Source organism: Coregonus lavaretus, assembly GCF_964263955.1.
Source record: "Coregonus lavaretus genome assembly, chromosome: 14".
In the NCBI taxonomy this organism is placed as follows: Eukaryota; Metazoa; Chordata; class Actinopteri; order Salmoniformes; family Salmonidae; genus Coregonus; species Coregonus lavaretus.
Genome location: NC_140001.1, coordinates 9,140,636 through 9,161,589, shown reverse-complemented (window position 1 = coordinate 9,161,589; position 20,954 = coordinate 9,140,636). Strand labels below are relative to the sequence as shown.

At 44.8% G+C, this 20,954-nt stretch overlaps 1 protein-coding gene across 1 annotated transcript in view; it reads left to right on the top strand.

Annotated features, from left to right (window-relative positions):
* The window catches only part of LOC311141779 (adhesion G-protein coupled receptor V1-like), a gene marked incomplete at its 5' end in the record, with an annotated part of 180,849 nt that extends 176,300 nt beyond the window's left edge, over positions 1–4,549 (top strand). The window contains 2 exon segments of the mRNA XM_084177232.1: positions 260–434; positions 4,103–4,549. Of these exon segments, the coding sequence (XP_084033358.1) occupies positions 260–434; positions 4,103–4,221 (294 nt within the window). The 3' untranslated portion in view covers positions 4,222–4,549.
* Positions 4,550–20,954: the final 16,405 nt, after the last annotated feature.

Here is a 20,954-nt window from a genome sequence, read left to right as displayed (position 1 = left end):
CCCAGAGCTGACTTGGTGCCAGAATGGGACTGGTGTGTGTCATAAAGCCACGAGGACACCCACTTAGCACTCCAAATACTCTAAATGTTAGCTCATAAAATGCACTGTAGAAATGTAACCCTGACGAACTTTAGGCTCTGTCATTTCAATTTGTTGGAGTGGCTGTCATTGATAACGGCATATTCAGTCTGGAAACGTGTGTGTGTGTGTACTTGCCTGCGGCTGTGTGTTCTTGCGTGCGTCCCTGTGTGTGTGGCAGGTGTCTGCGGACTGGGAGCATGCGTCTCTGCGTCCGGACAGCCAGCCCAGCAGTGTGTTTAAGCAGAGCCCTCAGGGCGTAGCCTATGCCACCAACGGAGGCTTCATCAACACCAACCTAGTGGCCGACGATGAGTCCCAGGACTTTGATGACCTCATATTTGCCTTAAAGACAGGTATGAATCATCATAGCTGAATCCCAAATGGCACCATATTCCCTATATAGTGCACAACTTTTTTTTATTACGTTTTTTTTTATTTGGCATTTGGAAGTTTATACAGACAAACAAGTAGCCGGGCAAAACACAAACTGATCCCTTACCATATCAATCCCACCTTAACCCCCTCATATAGTGCACTACTTTTGACTAATGCCCACTTTGTAGGGAATACGTTGCCATTTGGAACACAGCTTATTGCTTATCCTGCACAAGTATTCCTCATCAGTCATCAATAGCCTGTATGAAGTCAATAACTAGGGTCCAGAGTTATTCCTGGTCAGGTCACATGCTCAGGAGAAACTCCTTGTCCTACTCATCAACACCATAATGGTGTAATGGGAGAAATGAAAAATGCAATGACTCAGTATACATACAAATCACATCTTATTCCCTAGTAGGCTAAAGTTCCAATGACTCAGTATACATACAAATCACATCTTATTCCCTAGTAGGCTAAAGTTCCAATGACTCAGTATACAGTGGGGAGAACAAGTATTTGATACTCTGCCGATTTTGCAGGTTTTCCTACTTACAAAGCATGTAGAGGTCTGTAATTTTTTATCATAGGTACACTTCAACTGTGAGAGACGGAATCTAAAACAAAAATCCAGAAAATCACATTATATGATTTTTAAGTAATTCATTTGCATTTTGTTACATGACATAAGTATTTGATACATCAGAAAACCAGAATGTAATATTTGGTACAGAATATGTGGGGTGCTGTGGGATTATTTAAGAGACTCTTTGAAGACGTTGGGTTTCAGATGATTTCAGAAGATGGGCAGGGACTCTGCTATCCTAGCTTCAGGGGGAAGCTGGTTCCACCATTGGGGTGCCAGGAGAGAGAAGAGCTACCACTGTTGTGTCGTCGGCAAACTTAATGATGGTGTTGGAGTCGTGCCTGGCCATGCAGTCATGGGTGAACAGAGAGTACAGGAGGGGACTGAGCACAACCATGGTCTTGTAGTGGATGCGAGCTTTGACTGGAAGCCAGAGGAGTGTGCGGAGGAGCGGGGTGACATGGGAAAACTTGGGAGAACATACAAATCACATCTTATTCCCTCGTAGGCTAAAGTTCCAATGACTCAGTAAACATACAAATCACATCTTATTCCCTCATAGGTTCAAGTTCCAATTTTTACTTAAGCATACATTTTCTCTATCTGGAATATAGGTGACTCACATATGGCTTTTTAACCTTTGTGTGATTTAGTGTGTGTGTGCGCATGTACACAGGTGTGTGTGTGTGTGCTTGCATGAGTGTGTATGCATGCCTGTATTGTGTGCATGTGAGTGTAGCCATTACTGCTGGCCCTGCTCAATCACTCCTCTGCGGAGATTTAATCCTGCGGCCGTACGAACCGTTTTTCCTCAGTCATCAATGTTTAATGAGATAAGGGGCTAGCAGTAGACTGATATATCACCGCTCCAATTCTCAAGTCACAGAGGAATCGTTCCACGCTGCCTGAATAACAAGTGGTAGACCCAACTGAACACATGCCAAGTAGTGCTCAGTACTTCTTTTGTTTTCTGTTTCTCTAGGAAATATATATAGCCCCTGGTCCAAAGTAGTGCACTATAAAGGTGGCTCTGGTCCAAAGTAGTGCACTATAAAGGTGGCTCTGGTCCAAAGTAGTGCACTATAAAGGTGGCTCTGGTCCAAAGTAGTGCACTATAAAGGGAATAGGGTGCCATTTGGGACGCAACAATTGAATGGTGATGTCATGGCTCTTTTGTAGTGACCAAGCTTGCGGTGATCTGTGAAAGAGTCATGTTATGTTTGCTATTATCATAGCGTAACATCATCATACAGTTTAGATGAGACGTGTCTTCGCTGTACATAGCTACTACGTTCACTGTAGTTTGATTTTTTTGAGAGGACACGTGTTAGTTTTATTAACCTTCCCTCTCTCTCTCCAATTAAGATCTCTGTTCGTAGAAACACACCCCATGGAAAGAGATGTGACATTACCTTATATACCAGTCAAGCCTGGTAGCCGTGCCATATCACGGAAAGGGATTTGACCCTTCCTCGTGGTGGCCAGCCGGGCCCCTGATTGATTGGTCCCTGAAGGGCCCCGTGCTAAACAGTGGTTAATCTGGCACCTCAGTGCTAACCGGGCCCCAGTATCCACTCCCAGAAAAACAGGTGTCCGTCACCACGGCAACGCTAAATTAAAAGTCCCCCTGGCGGCAACGGACTTGGAGGGAGTCAGAGGTGTTAATGAGAGTGGTTTAGGTAGAGAGGGTAATGTTACCGTAAATAAAAGCATCGGGGAGAGGAGAGCTAACCCTTCTTCAACCGTCTGTCACATGGATTGTGTGTGTGTGTGTGTGTGTGTGTGTGTGTGTGTGTGTACACTGTATTCTAATAGACAGTTGTTATGGAGGATGAGTTAGCATTTCTCTGGCCTTGCCTTGACTTCTCTGTCACCCATCAGTACACCCCAACATTCAGCCTCAAGATGAATACAGATATGGATGGGGTGGCATTTACATTTTAACTCCACTCTTACTGGTAAAACAACTCCAATCAAGATTCATTCAACAGGTTAACCTCTACGGGATCGGTGTCCCATATACGGAACGATTGAGCTAATGTGCGCTAATGTGATTAGCATGACTGTTGTAAGTAACAGCAAACTTTCCAGGACATAGACATGTCTTATATGCATATCCTTGCTTCAGGTCCTGAGCTACAGGCAGTTAGATTTTGGTATGTCATTTTAGGCGATAATTGAAAAAAAGGGTCCGATCCTTAAGAGGTTAAACAAGATTGAAAAGCATAAAGGAAAACGTATAACCACAAATATTTGCTATTATGCCTTGATCAGAGTGCCTCCAAGACCAGCTGTGGTTGTTGTGGAACACCTGAAGCACTCTTCTGTTTTCTTCAAGGTTAAACAAAATGGAGCGGGGTGGGGCACTCCAGGCTAGATAGAAAGTATGTAGAAATTATAATGGACCTATATATTTTCAAATAACTTGCTTTTTTTACATGATCCTTGAAATACCTGAGCAGGTCATCTGGTGGTCATTCTTTGGATTACATCACAATGAGTGCATTCCAAACGACATCATATTCCCATATTCCCCCAATGGTCCTGGTCAAAAGTAGTGCATGATTTGTATTATTATTTATTTTATTTAACCTTTATTTAACTAGGCAAGTCAGTTAAGAACAAATTCTTATTTACAATGATGGCCTACACCGGCCAAACCCGGACGACGCTGGGCCAATTGTGCGCCGCCCTGTGGGACTCCCAATCACGGCCGGTTGTGATACAGCCTGGAATCGAACCAGGGGGTCAAGCAGTGAGATGCAGTGCCTTAGACTGCTGCGCCACTCGGGAATAGGGTGCTATTTGGGACACCCCATTGTTCATCCCTTTACCTTTGGTAATGTTGAAATATGATAAGTTACGTAAAGTGTTCATTTGGTTGTTGATTATCGATCACACTCACCTTTCACTCAGGACACTGCAGAAGGTGTTGATGTTGAAATCTTCGGTATACAAAGAACAAATGACTTGATGTTTTGTTAATGCCTTGGACCAGAGATAACATTATCAATAAGTGATGCTTGACATGTGCTGTCTCTATCTCTCTCCCCCTGTCAGGATCGGGCCTTAATCTGAGCGACAATGAGTCGATCCACGGGAGCCATGACAGTGGGAGTACAGCCCCGTCTCAGATAGTAGAACTAAGACGCATCCCCATCGCAGACACACACCTCTAGCCTCCCACGTTTTTATACCACAGAGAACAACACAAGTGTTTTTATATTTCTACTGCCTTTGCACTAAAACATCACGTTTTTTGAATAGAAGAGTTTTTGTTTTCGTTAGTTGTTTGATGTCATGAAAGCCAGTGTCTGTTTTTATATGAATATATCAATGTTTTACTAAATTAATGTGTAAAAGTCCTTGACACACTTTTTGAAACTGATTTGATCTCTCCTGGGTGTAAATGTTTTTGTTTAGTTTTTAGGACATGAGCCAGCACCAACAAACCTGTTGCTAAAGGTTTCTGTAACATTGTTAATAAATATTTCAACAGCTATTTTACATCGGGCTGTCTTGATTCAATTGTGATTGCGTTTAGAGCGTCTGGCAACAGTCTATGGTAAATGTCAGCAGTTGAACATAAAGAGAGGAGAACTTGTGTGAGAGTTGCGTAACGCAGGATGTGGAATTGCTGAGTGGCTGTGGGGTCACGCAGTCTCCTGGGGCAATTTCACAAACTTGTTCTACACAGTCTGAGAATTCTGGTCCATGGAGAGGTCTGAACATTTCTGCTTGTGTCTGCAGAAGTGGCGGGAGGCGGAGGGAGGATGAACTATAGATGAGGTAATACCTGATCATAAAACCTGTAAAAATGTACTGTATATGTTCAGGATACAAGGTCAAACACAGTATTCGTGGGTTGCACATTACGCTAAGTTCTATGACAGCTAACAGTCTACTCAATGCATTCTCAATTGGCGCTGATGAAGATTACCATAAATAAGAATGAAACTGAGGAAGTCTGATGAATGACCAAAAGTGGTGTAAAACAATAGAGAGTTTATTGTGTAGTTAACAGCCATTGAATAAAGATGGGGTTTGTATAATAAGGAAGGGAGTTCCACAGTCTTAGGCCTAATCAGAAAGAGCTGCCTCACCAAGCTGGCAAGGAAGCACTGGTGCCAACCCAGCGTCAGGGGCCAGTTCAGGAGCGTGCAACGTTGAAGAACGGTCAGATAGAAATCCACTGTATAGAGCAAATAGAATTGTCTGTCAAGTTGAATAGGGTATTGAATCGTCTCTATTCATTACATTTCTATCTGCAACATTCTGATGGTATCACCTTACGGAAAATACGGCAGGTTTCTGTATTAATTACATTTGAAAATAAACACCCATACGCCAGGAAATGTTTATATCAATAGAGTGCAATAAAAATGCAGAGGTCTTCGTGTGTGGGCGTGACATCCCTTTATGATGAAAGTTCAGATCACAAACAAATTCAATTACCCAGACTGAAATGTCCAAATAGGGAACGTGTTTGATCTGCGAAGTGAGAGCCAGTGATCTGTGTGCGTGAGTGTGTCTGTGTCTGTGTGTGTGTGTGCGTGAGTGTGTCTGTGTCTGTGTGTGTGTGTGTACTTGAGTGTGTCTGTGTGCATGAGTGTGGGTGCGCTTTGAACTGACCTCTAACCACTGACCTCGTAAATTGCTAATCTTGGTTAATGGATATAAACTTTTTTTTGAGGGGGCCAAAGCTGAGAGACAGAGGGAGTATTACTAGCTGAAGATAAAGGATTGTTTGACACTGAGAACACCATGTAATGGGCTCTGCAGAGATTCCCTTCTTATTATTCCTTTAGTTAATTAAGATTATTTGAATAAATCCGATGAAAATCTGGTGTTTCTATGTCAGACAGTTTTGTTATATTTCATTCTTCTGTAATGTATATAAAGTGTAATATTGGGATGCAAACTCAAAATGTTATACATTTCAACTCTATATCTGACATGGTACAGGTGTCTTCTTTGTTTTAAGCCCATAACCATGTGTGTGAGGTGTATACTTTTGTTTAAAAGTAGATTTGTTTAAGACTACCAAGAATCACTCTGTGTGACCCTGATTTAGCCCACTGCAGTATTAAACAACTTTCAACAGTTTTCTCTCTCTTCCTCTTGGGGTAATACTCAGTAACAATCCAAACTATTTTGATTAGACACTTCTAGCCTCAACCTTGGACTTTCTGTTTGTGTTGTTGCTCTCTTCCAATAGTTTGATTTGAAGATTGAAATGTGCAGTGTTTATTTTGCTTGTGTGATTGTTATCACTCCGTGGCCTGGTGTAACTGATGCAGGTGGAGCTGCCACAGATCTGACTGTTGGTGGTCTGTCTGTCTGTTTGTCCTGGGGGATGGCCAGTAACAACCACCAGCCAACACTTGTCATCAGCTACTTATGTCAGGAGTTGTGAGGGGAGCTGCAGCAGAAATAGATCTTTACTTCTCAAAATTTGAAGGGAGGAAATATGTCCACCATTGGCTCTGAGGAGGATAATAATAATAATAATAATATGCCATTTAGCAGACGCTTTTATCCAAAGCGACTTACAGTCATGCGTGCATACATTTTTTTTTGTGTATGGGTGGTCCCGGGGATCGAACCCACTACCTTGGCGTTACAAGCGCCGTGCTCTACCAGCTGAGCTACAGAGGACCACTGATATGGCTGAAGGAAGCACATAAATACATAATAAGATGTTTTACTGTCACATACACCAGATAGGTGCATTGAAATGTGTTGTTTTACAGGGTCATGGAAAGATAAACAATGTGCTCGGCTCCACCTTATAAACTTAAATCAGGTGCTGGATCCTCCTATATAACCCAAAGAACAGGACAGCACTACGGTAAATCAACTTAAATTGACATATTTCTATTGCCGCACGAACGTTTGGGGTATGAGCCCTTCTTCAGCAAGCAAGGCAATGGCAGTCAATGTCATGGCAACCAGACCTCACAGGTGGGCATCATCATAAGTTCACAGTCAGTATTGGCCCAATCAAGAGATCCCAGAGGAGGAGCTGTGGGGGAAACATGACAATCAAATAAAAATAGACACACAATACAAATACATTATGATGTCATTAACAAAATGTTTGGCCTATTTAGAACCTTCTACAAAAAACAAGAAAAATAACATTCCTCATTAAGACCTGCTGGGGCAAGAGTTCCCAAGCGGTCTATCCAATATGTCTCTCTTTGGAGAAGTCATTTATCCCTATCTCCTCCCCACATGGCGCCTTCACCAATGCAATGCCCATATAACGTGAGGTACTTAGTTCATGATTATGGTTATTGAAATGCCTGGCAACAGGTGATTTTTCATCATGGTTGTGAATGGAGCTCTTATGGTCACATGTCCTTGTCTGAAGTTCCTGTTTGGTCTTACCCACATAATACAAGGTTACAGGAACACTGAAGGAGATATACAACATATTTCGTGTTGCATGTTATTCTACCTCGGACCTTTATCCTCTCACCTGAACGGCGACGGAGAAGAGAGTTCCCTCTGATCATGGCATACCAGTGGACACAGTTGTGACGAAGGAAATTGCCATCAGGAATGATAGACATAAAATGTGATAATTTTTTCTTATGCGAATCTGACCTTACTGAACAATTCCGTAAATTTGAGGGTCTCTTATAGCAAAACGCTTTCCCAAAGCCGGCGTCACTGTGTAATATGTGCCAATGTCTATTAACCCCGTCCTTGATCGACCTTGAAATAGGACTGTAGGTGGACAACAAAGTTACTTTTTTAAAATGTTTTTTTGACATTGCTTTATTTTAATGTTTTTTTACATTGCTGACATTGTGAAGTCAAAAGGCATGTGCGAGTGAGTGAGGCGCATGGGTTTAGGGAAACGCATTTGTATCATGCCTTTACAAGGGAATGTTTGTATGAAGATAACATGTGTTGTCTCAAGTGTAGACACGTTTGAAACAGGCTATAAGGTAACTGGGTCCCTCAACCCCCCCCCAGTCCCTCCTCTCCTTCCCCTACAGTCCCTGTCCCAGGTCCCTCAACCCCCCCCCCCCCCCCCCCAGTCCCTCCTCTCCTTCCCCTACAGTCCCTGTCCCAGGTCCCTCAACCCCCCCCCCCCAGTCCCTCCTCTCCTTCCCCTACAGTCCCTGTCCCAGCTCCTGAGAGTGGCAGGTCTATAACTCAGACTACCCCCCCCCCCCCCCCCCCCCCCCCCCCCCTAGCTCACAGTGCCTGGTGAATGATGATGATTCATCCTACTTCCCAGTCTCCAGCCCTCCTCTCAGTGATTCAGCACTTTCCCACCAGAACTGTCTCGCTCTCTCTTTGTCTCTGAGAAGAAAAAATAACCTATTATTTTCTCCCACTAAGCCTGAGCTCCCTCTTTCACAGCAGACACAAATATACAGGAGCCATGTGTACTGCCCAGCCTCTGTCTTAATAAATATACAGGAGCCATGTGTACTGGCCAGCCTCTGTCTTAATAAATATACAGGAGCCATGTGTACTGGCCAGCCTCTGTCTTAATAAATATACAGGAGCCATGTGTACTGGCCAGCCTCTGTCTTAATAAATATACAGGAGCCATGTGTACTGGCCAGCCTCTGTCTTAATAAATATACAGGAGCCATGTGTACTGGCCAGTCTTAATAAATATACAGGAGCCATGTGTACTGGCCAGCCTCTGTCTTAATAAATATACAGGAGCCATGTGTACTGGCCAGCCTCTGTCTTAATAAATATACAGGAGCCATGTGTACTGGCCAGCCTCTGTCTTAATAAATATACAGGAGCCATGTGTACTGGCCAGCCTCTGTCTTAATAAATATACAGGAGCCATGTGTACTGGCCAGCCTCTGTCTTAATAAATATACAGGAGCCATGTGTACTGGCCAGCCTCTGTCTTAATAAATATACAGGAGCCATGTGTACTGGCCAGCCTCTGTCTTAATAAATATACAGGAGCCATGTGTACTGGCCAGCCTCTGTCTTAATAAATATACAGGAGCCATGTGTACTGGCCAGCCTCTGTCTTAATTTATAAACCACAGACCCCCCTCCCCCCCCCCCTCCCCCCCGTTTTTCTTTCTGTCTCTTTTACTATGTTGTAAAATGGTTCTTACATAATGATATGTTCTGGTTTCTTTTGGGTTCACTGAAACAAGCACCAGGCAGTTACCATATACAGTAAATTCTGAATGCAAACCAGGTAAACAGGATTGTAAAATGTGTTATCAATGTTTTAATATTTGTTCATTAAATTGCTTTCTATTTCACTTGGCTTGACCAATGGATCATGTTATGAGAATGTTTTTAAATGGTTGATATCTTTCTTTGTGTTTGTCCTGTGTGGCTCATTTGGTAGAGCATGGCACTTGCAATGGCAGGGTTGTCGGTTCAATTCGCACGGGGGACCAGTACGAACTAATACGAAAATGTATGCGCTCACTACTGTAAGTTGCTCTGGATAAGAGCGTCTGCTAAATGACCAGAATGTTTGGCCGGTGAAAGGTTATTCTATGAAATGTCAGTTTTTCACAATTTTGTGTTGCCTTGTCTTTCTCCATATCTTTTTCAGCACCTGTAAGAGACATATCTATTAAATCTAGTTGGCATTCTTCAAGACACTCATTTGAGTGCTGTACTGCACCGCTTTAGCTCTGCGTTGTGTGTGATTGATTGGGACTATAGACGTGGACTTCGGAGGTCAGGCTGTTTTAATTAATTAGAATTCTCTCTGCATCCAAAAGAAAATACAAAATATTTGTAGAGCACAAATATGTTCTGCCCATTGTCTCCTCTTTCTACAACATAGACGCATAATACAAAGGACTGGGATCAGTCGAGGAGCTAGCCATCGTTCGCACATACAATACCTTAGCTAACTAGTAACCACATGTTGAATTCAGAATGTTAATATCATCCTAAAAAGTACAATTACATCTTAACAATACCATCCACTTATGAGTAAACTCTAAATATACAACATTATTCATGAACAAAACACTGTGTTTATGACTTTGTGCTTAAAGGAATCTAACTTTTCTGAAGACGACAGAAAAAGCGTGCCTACCTCTCATAGTGCATCTAAATGATTTGAGCACGCAGGGCAAAACGTAAGTACACACTCCTCTATTCCCAGGATGCTGGCATGCATAATAACAAATCAACATGCTATATTAATATATGAACCTGGTGAAATTCACAAAGTACTTTAACAACTGTTACACAGGCATGGGCTATTCGGGGCTTTTTTGTGTGAACACACACTTTTGCAATACAGTAAATAGTCTATTGACAGCATATTAACTTGTCGACAAGTTATCAAATTATATGTTGGAGTCACGTCTCCAACTAAACCAAAACATTTAAATTAAAGAATAGGATTAAGTCAGTGGCTCAGATGAAACTATCCAAGCATTAGATACATCTCCTTTAAATGGAAAGTGTGCATGTTCAATATTGCGTGCAAAAGTCGCAGGTCTGTGGAGATCTTCACAATTGCTGTAATAATCTGTGTAGAATCTCGAACAGCATTGATCATTTGCACCATATACTTTTAATGTAATCTCAACTGTAATCCAGGTCATTTGGTTCTGCTATTAGATGATAATGCGTGATAACAAGTTGTTGTATATATACAGTATAAAATATTCGACATTGTATTCCCATTTGAACTTTGTTGTGCTTTTAAATGGTTGAATGCGCAGTGATACATTTAGATGACAACTAAACCAAAAATCAGACATTGTTTTTCCATTGGAATTTGGTTGTGCTTTTGGATGGTTGAAAGCACAGTGATAAGACAGTGAGAATTCAACAAACTTCTTGCTGTCTTTTTGAGAGGGTGAATAAAGGTTAGAATCTCATTGATCAACGTTTCATCCAAATATTACCCAAATGTCAACGTTGAAATGATGTGGTGTGCCAAGTGGTTAGTTATCTTTTCACGGTGCCATTGAGGATTCGATTGTCACTGCCTGCCCCTGATTACTGAGGTAAACAGTTAATTCAAGTCAGTTGACGTTTTTATTTCCCTTGTGGATGACACAATTCAGTGAAAAGTAATCATCATATCGAAATAGAGGAGGAACAGCTAAAGAGACAGTGGATGCTTAGTTACCAAGCACACTTCACAGTCTCTTGATGAAAGCAACAAGCATACTGTATAGAATTAGGCTAAAGCGTTACATCGTCTTTCAGAAAAACTGTTGGACAAGCACCATACTTCCCTCTCAAGTTTACCACACGTCGTTCTCTTATGAAAACATTAGGTCTAACGTTTATGATTTGTGCTTCTGTTAAGTGACCCCTGAATATCACACACAGGCCCTTTGACAGCTATAGCATTTCCTGTGTCTCTTCTTTCTCGGAAACTGACCCCAAATCAAACTCAGTGGGGGTCACAGAGTCAGCGCTGTGTGGATTTATGCCCACTCAGAGCCTTACAACCCAACTGTGGAGGGAAGGGACCTGCGCAGGATGAGTACCCAGGGCGGTGGGAGATGAGTGGGTCTCTGTGTCTGTGGTTGATTGATGTGTTCTGCGTGCAGCAGGGCCCTGGCAGGGCAAGACAATGCCTGGTTGATTGATGTGTTCTGCCTGCAGCAGGGCCCTGGCAGGGCTAGACGACCACAGGCTGGACCACTACAGCATTCCTCACAGCACAGTCACTGGTTTAGAAGCAGCTTAGTGGTGGGGGCAGGATGTGAGGGGGGAGAGTGCACAGTCACAAGCCAATGGCTTTGAACCCTGTTAAGGGAGGAGGTTAGCGGTGTGGGCAGGATTTTACATTTACAGTCATTTAGCAGACGCTCTTATCCAGAGCGACTTACAGTTAGTGAGCGCATACATTATTTTTTTATTTTTCATACTGGGAATCGAGCCCACAACCCTGGCGTTGCAAACGCCATGCTCTACCAACTGAGCTACATCCCTGCCGGCCATTCCCTCCCCTACCCTGGACGACGCAGGGCCAATGTGCGCCGCCCCATGGGACTCCCGGTCACGGCCAGCTACGACAGAGCCTGGATTCGAACCAGGATCTCTAGTGGCACAGCTAGCACTGCGATGCAGCGCCTTAGACCACTGCGCCACTCGGGAGTATGTGAGGGGGGAGAGTGCACAGTCACAAGCCACTCGCTTTGAACCCTGTAGAGGGAGAAGGTTAGTGGTGGGGGCAGGATGTGAGGGGGAAGAATGCACAGTCACAAGCCACTGGCTTTGAACCCTGTTGAGGGAGAAGGTTAGTGGTGGGGGCAGGAAGTGAGGGGGAAGAATGCACAGTCACAAGCCACTCGCTTTGAACCCTGTTGAGGGAGCAGGTTAGTGGTGGGGGCAGGAAGTGAGGGGGAAGAATGCACAGTCACAAGCCACTCGCTTTGAACCCTGTTGAGGGAGCAGGTTAGTGGTGGGGGCAGGATGTGAGGGGGGAGAGTGCACAGTCCAGAGGAGAGGCTATGGGACAGAGGAGAGGCTATGGGACAGGGGGGGGGTCGCCAGAGGAGAGGCTATGGGACAGGAGGGGTCACCAAAGGAGAGGCTATGGGACAGGGGGGGTCACCAGAGGAGAGCCTATGGGACAGAAGGGGTCACCAGAGGAGAGGCTATGGGACAGAAGGGGTCACCAGAGGAGAGGCTATGGGACAGGAGGGGTCACCAGAGGAGAGGCTATGGGACAGAAGGGGTCACCAGAGGAGAGGCTATGGGACAGGAGGGGTCACCAGAGGAGAGGCTATGGGACAGAAGGGGTCACCAGAGGAGAGGCTATGGGACAGGAGGGGTCACCAGAGGAGAGGCTATGGGACAGGAGGGGTCACCAGAGGAGAGGCTATGGGACAGGAGGGGTCACCAGAGGAGAGGCTATGGGACAGAAGGGGTCACCAGAGGAGAGGCTATGGGACAGGAGGGGTCACCAGAGGAGAGGCTATGGGACAGGAGGGGTCACCAGAGGAGAGGCTATGGGACAGAAGGGGTCACCAGAGGAGAGGCTATGGGACAGGAGGGTTCACCAGAGGAGAGGCTATGGGACAAGGAGGAAACTGTTGCCCAGTGCTTACAGAGAGGGGGTGGGAGGTTGGAGGGTTGGAGGGTGGGAGGCTGGAGGTTTGGCTAAATAGCAGGTTAGATGACAGGAGAATAGGACAGGTGCCAGAGGATTATATTTACTGTAGGTCAGACTATGATTAGTTGGTTCAGTAAAGATACAGTTGCTTTATCAGGTGTGAAGTGGCCAATGTATTTACAGTCAGACACTGATGTATGTTCAGGGGTAGCCTAAACGTCCTGTAGATTTACAGTAGTTTCATGTTTGATCCACTTTTTATTGAATCTGAACAAGACCGGCCAGTGAGGAGAGGACTAAATAACTTTGACTCGTTTGACTTAAAACAATTTAGAACTTGTTTAGGAGATTGGAGGCTATGTAAGGTCAGGGTAAAGTGATAGCTAAAAACAAACATGCTATTTAGATACCAACTGGGCAGATGCCTGTCATTTTCCGAATGGCCAGACAGTTGACCCTGTTTTTATGTCAAGCTGATGACACCTCAGTCTGATAACATGAGCTTTCGGCAATCTGTCCCACTCCCTCAAAGTTCAAAGGTATTTTAGTACGATGCCTTAGTGAGGGCCAGCTTGAACGCCCGTGAACGTCTTGAACAGCAGTGAAACATAGCCCTGTTCGACTTTGGTCTACTGGAGGGGGTGGGGGGATGGGAGGGGGTGGTGGAATCTAGCCGAAGTTACTGGATCATATGGCGTGCGAAAGCCTCTGTTGTTCACACCGCTGCTCCTGTCTGGTTGGCAGAACCCTACAGCAGTGTGTGACAGGGACTAGTTAAACCCACAGTGGTGTGTGACAGGGACTGGTTAAACCCACAGTGGTGTGTGACAGGAATGGGTTAACCCTCGCTCACACAGGAAGCCAGCGCTCTGCACTGATGGCTTGCCGCTTATTTTGAACCCCTCCACAGACTGGGAATAGATGCTAGGTTTGGCGGGCCTACAGTAGGAGTTGTTTTACTATAACTGTTGACCTTAGCTTTTAGCCTGAAGGAGTTCAGCGTACTACTACATCACATGGCTGTCTATAAGCAGTCGTGTTGAGTGCTTCCTGTTCTCTTTGTGAGATTATCATCACTGCTTTAGGCTAATCATAATGAATAGACTGTACATTTCCAATGTGGCAGTACAGTGTATGTATGTCTCACTGCTATCATAGAGGACTGAACTGGCATTAGACCATGAGTACAACTGTGTCCTGCTTGTGTGTGTGTGTGTGTGTGTGTGTGTGTGTGTGTGTGTGTGTGTGTGTGTGTGTGTGTGTGTGTGTGTGTGTGTGTGTGTGTGTGTGTGTGTGTGTGTGTGTGTGTGTGTGTGTGTGTGTGTGTGTGTGAGAGAGTGAGTGTGTAGCCACAAAGTAGCAGATGACGTGCAGAGGCCTGAAAAAGCATTCTAACTCCGCCAGCTATCTGTACCAAAGAGTACACTAAGCCTCTATGTCCCTCTTCCCTCTCACCAAGCCAGTCTCAACCAGTTTTGTTTATCATTCGCCATTTCTGCTACCCTCGCCTTCTGGAAGAGCGCTATTAATATGTAGGAGGAGAGACCCTGAGCAGGCGGCACCTGGTTCACATCTCCCTGATCCACTATAAAGGAGGAGTGCTTGCAGGGCCATCTCAGAGAAGGGCAATGGTGACAGGGGCTGAATATCATTCACATATCCAGTTTGCTCCTTGGACTGCGAGGTAGAGTCACTCTGGGTGAGACAGAGGAATAGACAGTAGTGGTTAGCATCACTATGGGTGAGACAGAGGAATAGACAGTAGTGGTTAGCATCACTATGGGTGAGACAGAGGAATAGACAGTACTGGTTAGCATCACTATGGGTGAGACAGAGGAATAGACAGTAGTGGTTAGCATCACTCTGGGTGAGACAGAGGAATAGACAGTAGTGGTTAGCATCACTATGGGTGAGACAGAGGAATAGACAGTACTGGTTAGCATCACTATGGGTGAGACATAGGAATAGACAGTACTGGTTAGCATCACTATGGGTGAGACAGAGGAATAGACAGTAGTGGTTAGCATCACTATGGGTGAGACAGAGGAATAGACAGTAGTGGTTAGCATCACTATGGGTGAGAGGAACAGACAGTAGTGGTTAGCATGATAGTGGGTGAAATCAGCAGTGACCTCAAACAGTGAGAGGCCATGTTCCACAGGATGTGACACATCAAAGGGCCACGGTCAAAACGACTCCCCTGTGTGCCAGACACAGCCGGTCTTACCCAGTCAGATCCAGCGGCTGCAACCCAGCATGTGTCTCAAAAACCGGTCCAGTCAAGTTTTCACTGCGGGTCGGTCGGCCCACAATTATTTTTTTTTCAATACAAAATGAAATGTCCAAGCATCCCATCTAGGGCCTTAGGGTGGGACTGAGAACAAAGAAGCCAGTGGGAAGTTAACTAGGAGAAGACGTTTCGACACTTCATCAGGTGTCCATGAGTTCACCTACAACTCCAGCACCTGCGGAAAGTACCTGGATGTGCCTCTGTTCTTCAGCTTTTGTCAATCTGAAATGAATCATGAAAGGCACAGCCTCAAAGCTCAGCTATGAACTTAACAGAGGAAAGGCACAAACACCCTGGACAAAAAAAACATTACGGTATAGGGTCGAAAACCCAGATCCTGCAGTGGCCTACTACTACTAGCCTACTGTAAACCTTCCCCTCAGGTTGGCTCTGAGGACCAGGGTCTACACTGCAGTACAGTTCAGCATAAGGCCACAAAACCTCGAACACACACACACACTCACACACACACACTTCCTCCCCCACCACCTCTGTATTAATTTGTGTCTCTCTCAAAGACTCAGAAAAAACGATGTCTCGTAGATTCAGAGTCGTATTTCGTTCTACTACCCGTGAATCATCATATTCTGATTAGAATAAGTTCAGGTTTCAACTGGATTCATCTGCGTTGGTGCGCCTGCAGTGGAGCTAGCGGCATTGACATTGGTTTCAAAGTCACACCCTGTGTCTTGCAGTATTAAGTAATCTATACTTTTTTTCTGGGAAATCCTCCCCTCAAGACTGTAATTCAGACAAGGGCTCCCAAATGGCACCCTATTTCTTTATAGTACACTACTTTTGACTGGGGCGGTAGGGCTCTGGTCAACAGGGATGCATTATATTGGGAATAGAGTGCCATTTGGGCCACACACAAAGACTGGCCATGAAACAACACAAATTAAATCTAGCAGGCCAGCATTTATAAATACCTATGTTATATATGAACCAGAAAACCTGTTTTAAGTATGTTACACTGATTATAATGTCTATCAATCCATGTACTATCCATATAGAGTGAGGGAAAAAAGTATTTGAACAGTGAGAGACAGAAGACAACAAAAAAATCCAGAAAAATGCATGTCAAAAATGTTATAAAATTGATTTGCATTTTAATGAGGGAAATAAGTATTTGACCGACTCTCAAATCAGAAAGATTTCTGGCTCCCAGGTGTCTTTTATACAGGTAACGATCTGAGATTAGGAGCACACTCTTAAAGGGAGTGCTCCTAATCTCAGGTTGTTACCTGTATAAAAGACACCTGTCCACAGAAGCAATCAATCAATCAGATTCCAAACTCTCCACCATGGCCAAGACCAAAGAGCTCTCCAAGGATGTCAGGGACAAGATTGTAGACCTACATAAGGCTGGAATGGGCTACAAGACCATCGCCAAGCAGCTTGGTGAGAAGGTGACAACAGTTGGTGCGATTATTTGCAAATGGAAGAAACACAAAATAACTGTCAATCTCCCTCGGCCTGGGGCTCCATGCAAGATCTCACCTCGTGGAGTTGTAATGATCATGAGAACGGTGAGGAATCAGCCCAGAACTACACGGGAGGATCTTGTCAATGATCTCAAGGCAGCTGGGACCATAGTCACCAAGAAAACAATTGGTAACACACTACGCCGTGAAGGACTGAAATCCTGCTCAAGAAAGCACATATACATGCCCGTCTGAAGTTTGCCAATGAACATCTGAATGATTCAGAGGAGAACTGGGTGAAAGTGTTGTGGTCAGATGAGACCAAAATCGAGATTTGGGGGTGTTTTTCTGCTAAGGGGACAGGACAACTTCACAGCATCAAAGGGACGATGGACGGGGCCATGTACCGTCAAATCTTGGGTGAGAACCTCCTTCCCTCAGCCAGGGCATTGAAAATGGGTCGTGGATGGGTATTCCAGCATGACAATGACCCAAAACACACGGCCAAGGCAACAAAGGAGTGGCTCAAGAAGAAGCACTTTAAGGTCCTGGAGTGGCCTAGCCAGTCTCCAGACCTTAATCCCATATAAAATCTGTGGAGGGAGCTGAAGGTTTGAGTTGCCAAACGTCAGCCTCGAAACCTTAATGACTTGGAGAAGATCTGCAAAGAGGAGTGGGACAAAATCCCTCCTGAGATGTGTGCAAACCTGGTGGCCAACTACAAGAAATGTCTGACCTCTGTGATTGCCAACAAGGGTTTTGCCACCAAGTACTAAATAATGTTTTGCAGAGGGGTCAAATACTTATTTCCCTCATTAAAATGCAAATCAATTTATAACATTTTTGACATGCGTTTTTCTGGATTTTGTTGTTGTTATTCTGTCTCTCACTGTTCAAATAAACCTACCATTAAAATTATACATTGATGATGTATTTGTCAGTGGGCAAACGTACAAAATCAGCAGGGGATCAAATACTTTTTTCCCTCACTGTACAATTTGTGATGCATTAAATAGTCTCACACATCAGCACCCATCTGATTCACTGTGTTAAGTAAGTCAGAACTGTGACAAGGATTGGTTGAGAAACCCTTTTCTCACAATCCCCAGTACAGCCATTTACAGCTGAACCATGCATACTGCACTGAGCGCACTCCGTGAGTAGTGTGAAAGGTGGTGTGGACCGGCACATGGATAGAGGGAAGGGGTCAGTAGAGGATTGCACTGTGTATGTGTAATATATTCCTCTCAAGAGACTCAGTAAGCCTGCAGTAGAGACTCAGTAGAGACTCAGCAAGCCTGCAGTAGGGACTCAGTAGAGACTCAGCAAGCCTGCAGTAGAGACTCAGTAGAGACTCAGCAAGCCTGCAGTAGGGACTCAGTAGAGACTCAGCAAGCCTGCAGTAGGGACTCAGTAAAGACTCAGCAAGCCTGCAGTAGGGACTCAGTAGAGACTCAGCAAGCCTGCAGTAGAGACTCAGTAGAGACTCAGCAAGCCTGCAGTAGGGACTCAGTAGAGACTCAGTAAGCCTGCAGTAGGGACTCAGTAGAGACTCAGCAAGCCTGCAGTAGGGACTCAGTAGAGACTCAGCAAGCCTGCAGTAGAGACTCCGTAGAGACTCAGCAAGCCTGAAGTAGAGACTTGGTAGAGACTCAGTAAGCCTGCAGTAGAGACTCAGTAGAGACTCAGCAAGCCTGCAGTAGAGACTCAGTAGAGACTCAGCAAGCCTGCAGTAGAGACTCAGTAGAGACTCAGCAAGCCTGCAGTAGAGACTCAATAGAGATTCAGCAAGCCTGCAGTAGGGACTCAGTAGAGGCTCAGCAAGCCTGCAGTAGAGACTCAGTAGAGACTCAGCAAGCCTGCAGTAGAGACTCAGTAGAGACTCAGTAAGCCTGCAGTAGGGACTGAGTAGAGACTCAGCAAGCCTGCAGTAGAGTTTTTTTTCTTCTATTGTGGTCTCCTGAAACTGGCTACGAAAAAATGTGTCAGATGACAGAGGCTTTTTGATTAGACACCTCGGCCCAGTGATCACAGTGGGTCAGACTGGCACCTCGGCCCAGTGATCATAGTGGGTCAGACTGGCACCTCGGCCCAGTGATCATAGTGGGTCAGACTGGTACCTCATGCCAATGATTAGTAAGTCACAGAACTGGAGTAGGCTGGACTGTGTGGAGGATGGAGAGACCATAGTAGAGAGATGGACATATGGGTTCACAGATGGACAAAGATATACACTGAGTGTCCCAAACATTAGGAACATGTTCCTAATATTGAGTTTGTCGGGGCATGGACTCTGCAAGGAGTCAAAGCGTTCCACAGGGATGCTGGCCCATGTTGACTCCAATGCTTCCCACAGTTGTGTCAAATTGTCTGGATGTCCTTTGGGTTGTGGACCATTCTTGATACACATGGGAAACTGTTGAGTGTAAAAAACCCAGCATCATTGCAGTTCTTGACACAAACCGGTGCGCCTGGCACCTACTACCATACCCCATTCAAAGGCACTTAAATATTTTGTCTTGCCCATTCACCCTCTGAATGGCACACATACACAATCCATGTCTCAATTGTCTCAAGGCTTAAAAATCCTTCTTTACCCTGTCTCCTCCCCTTCATCTACACTGATTGAAGTGGATTTAACAAATGACATCAATAAGGGATCATAGATTTCACCTGGATTCACCTGGTCAGTCTATGTCATGGAAAGAGCAGGTGTTCTTAATGTTTTCTATACTCAGTGTATGTATTACATAGAGGGAGGCCAAGCGAGAGAGAGGGAGAGAGAGAGAGATAGAGAGAGGGGGGGGAGAGAGAGAGAGAGAGAGAGAGAGAGAGAGAGAGAGAGAGAGAGAGAGAGAGAGAGAGACTTAAGCCCCCCACTCCTACCCCCTTTTTCTCCCACTGACTCCCCCTTTCTCTAGCCATCTCCAAATCCTTGTTTAATCAGTGGGTAAGAGCCTGCAAAGTAAAGCTTAGTACAAGAGGAAGACCTGCAGTTTGCTCCAATGTCCTCTGCCTCCCTGTCTTTCTCTCTTCCTATAGGCCTCTGTGGGACAAAGAAAGAGAGTGACTCAATTATAGAACAAGAGAATACAGAAAACTGAAGGAGCATGCTTCCTGTTAGGATTTGGCACATGGGCAAGAAGAGAGAGAGAAGGTTAAAAAAAATATGAATGTGCATAAATCATATTCCCCCTACATTTTCTGGAACTAAACATTTAACTAAAACAGTTGTATAACATTTAATTGAAACAGTTGTATAACATTGGCCTTTTGCCCAGAATTGGAAAACATCTCAAATGTGATCACCATTTCAACCTCTAATTTAGTTTATGGTTTTGATCCCCTGGTGGCTTTCATCAAACATCAAACATCTACTCACAACTGAGGCTGTTGCTAAGAGATTATCAGAAACACAATCCAAACACGTATGTAGCAGGTCCAGTCCTGGGGGATTGTTGTGCAACTCCTGCCTGCTCCATCCTCTATGCTCCTCTCATGGCCAGACCAAATGTCAACTGAGGTGACCAGCATGTTCACTGCTAGGTGTGGGCTGTGGAATTGAAACCGGACAGAACTACATTCGGGGTGCGGGGGTGGGGATGTGGTGCCAGGAAAATTCTGGAACATGAAACCGACATGGAGATACCTGGCATCACATCTAGGGCAACAATTTGTTTTGTCGTGGCATGTCTTGGACATTCTTCATTGTGGCTCTGACCCATATGTTTAGTAAAGTGAAATGGTGAGGGCCCTAATTATTTTAGTGTTTGTAATCAATGGTGCTGTTTCCCAGAATCAAAATATATTCTATTGCCAATCACACACCTTTATGGTTGTGTCTGCTGTACCGTTTATTATTTCTGTAAGGCATCACTTGTCTATTGTTCTGAGGCCATTCAGTACAGAGACAAAGAGCAGGTCATGTATGATAAGCTGTGGCTCTGATAAGCTGTGGCTCCACCCTCAGGACTGTTTACCTTTCTTAAAGGTCATTCAGTCTCTCCACAGTGCCTTAAAGAAACCCCACCTAGAGGAACTGGCAAACAGCATGGCCAGTGGACACACTCCTTTACAAGTATTTTTAGCTTTTGCATGTCACCAGAATAAAGGCCTCTTGGCTGATCACGTCCAGTCAATAAAGAA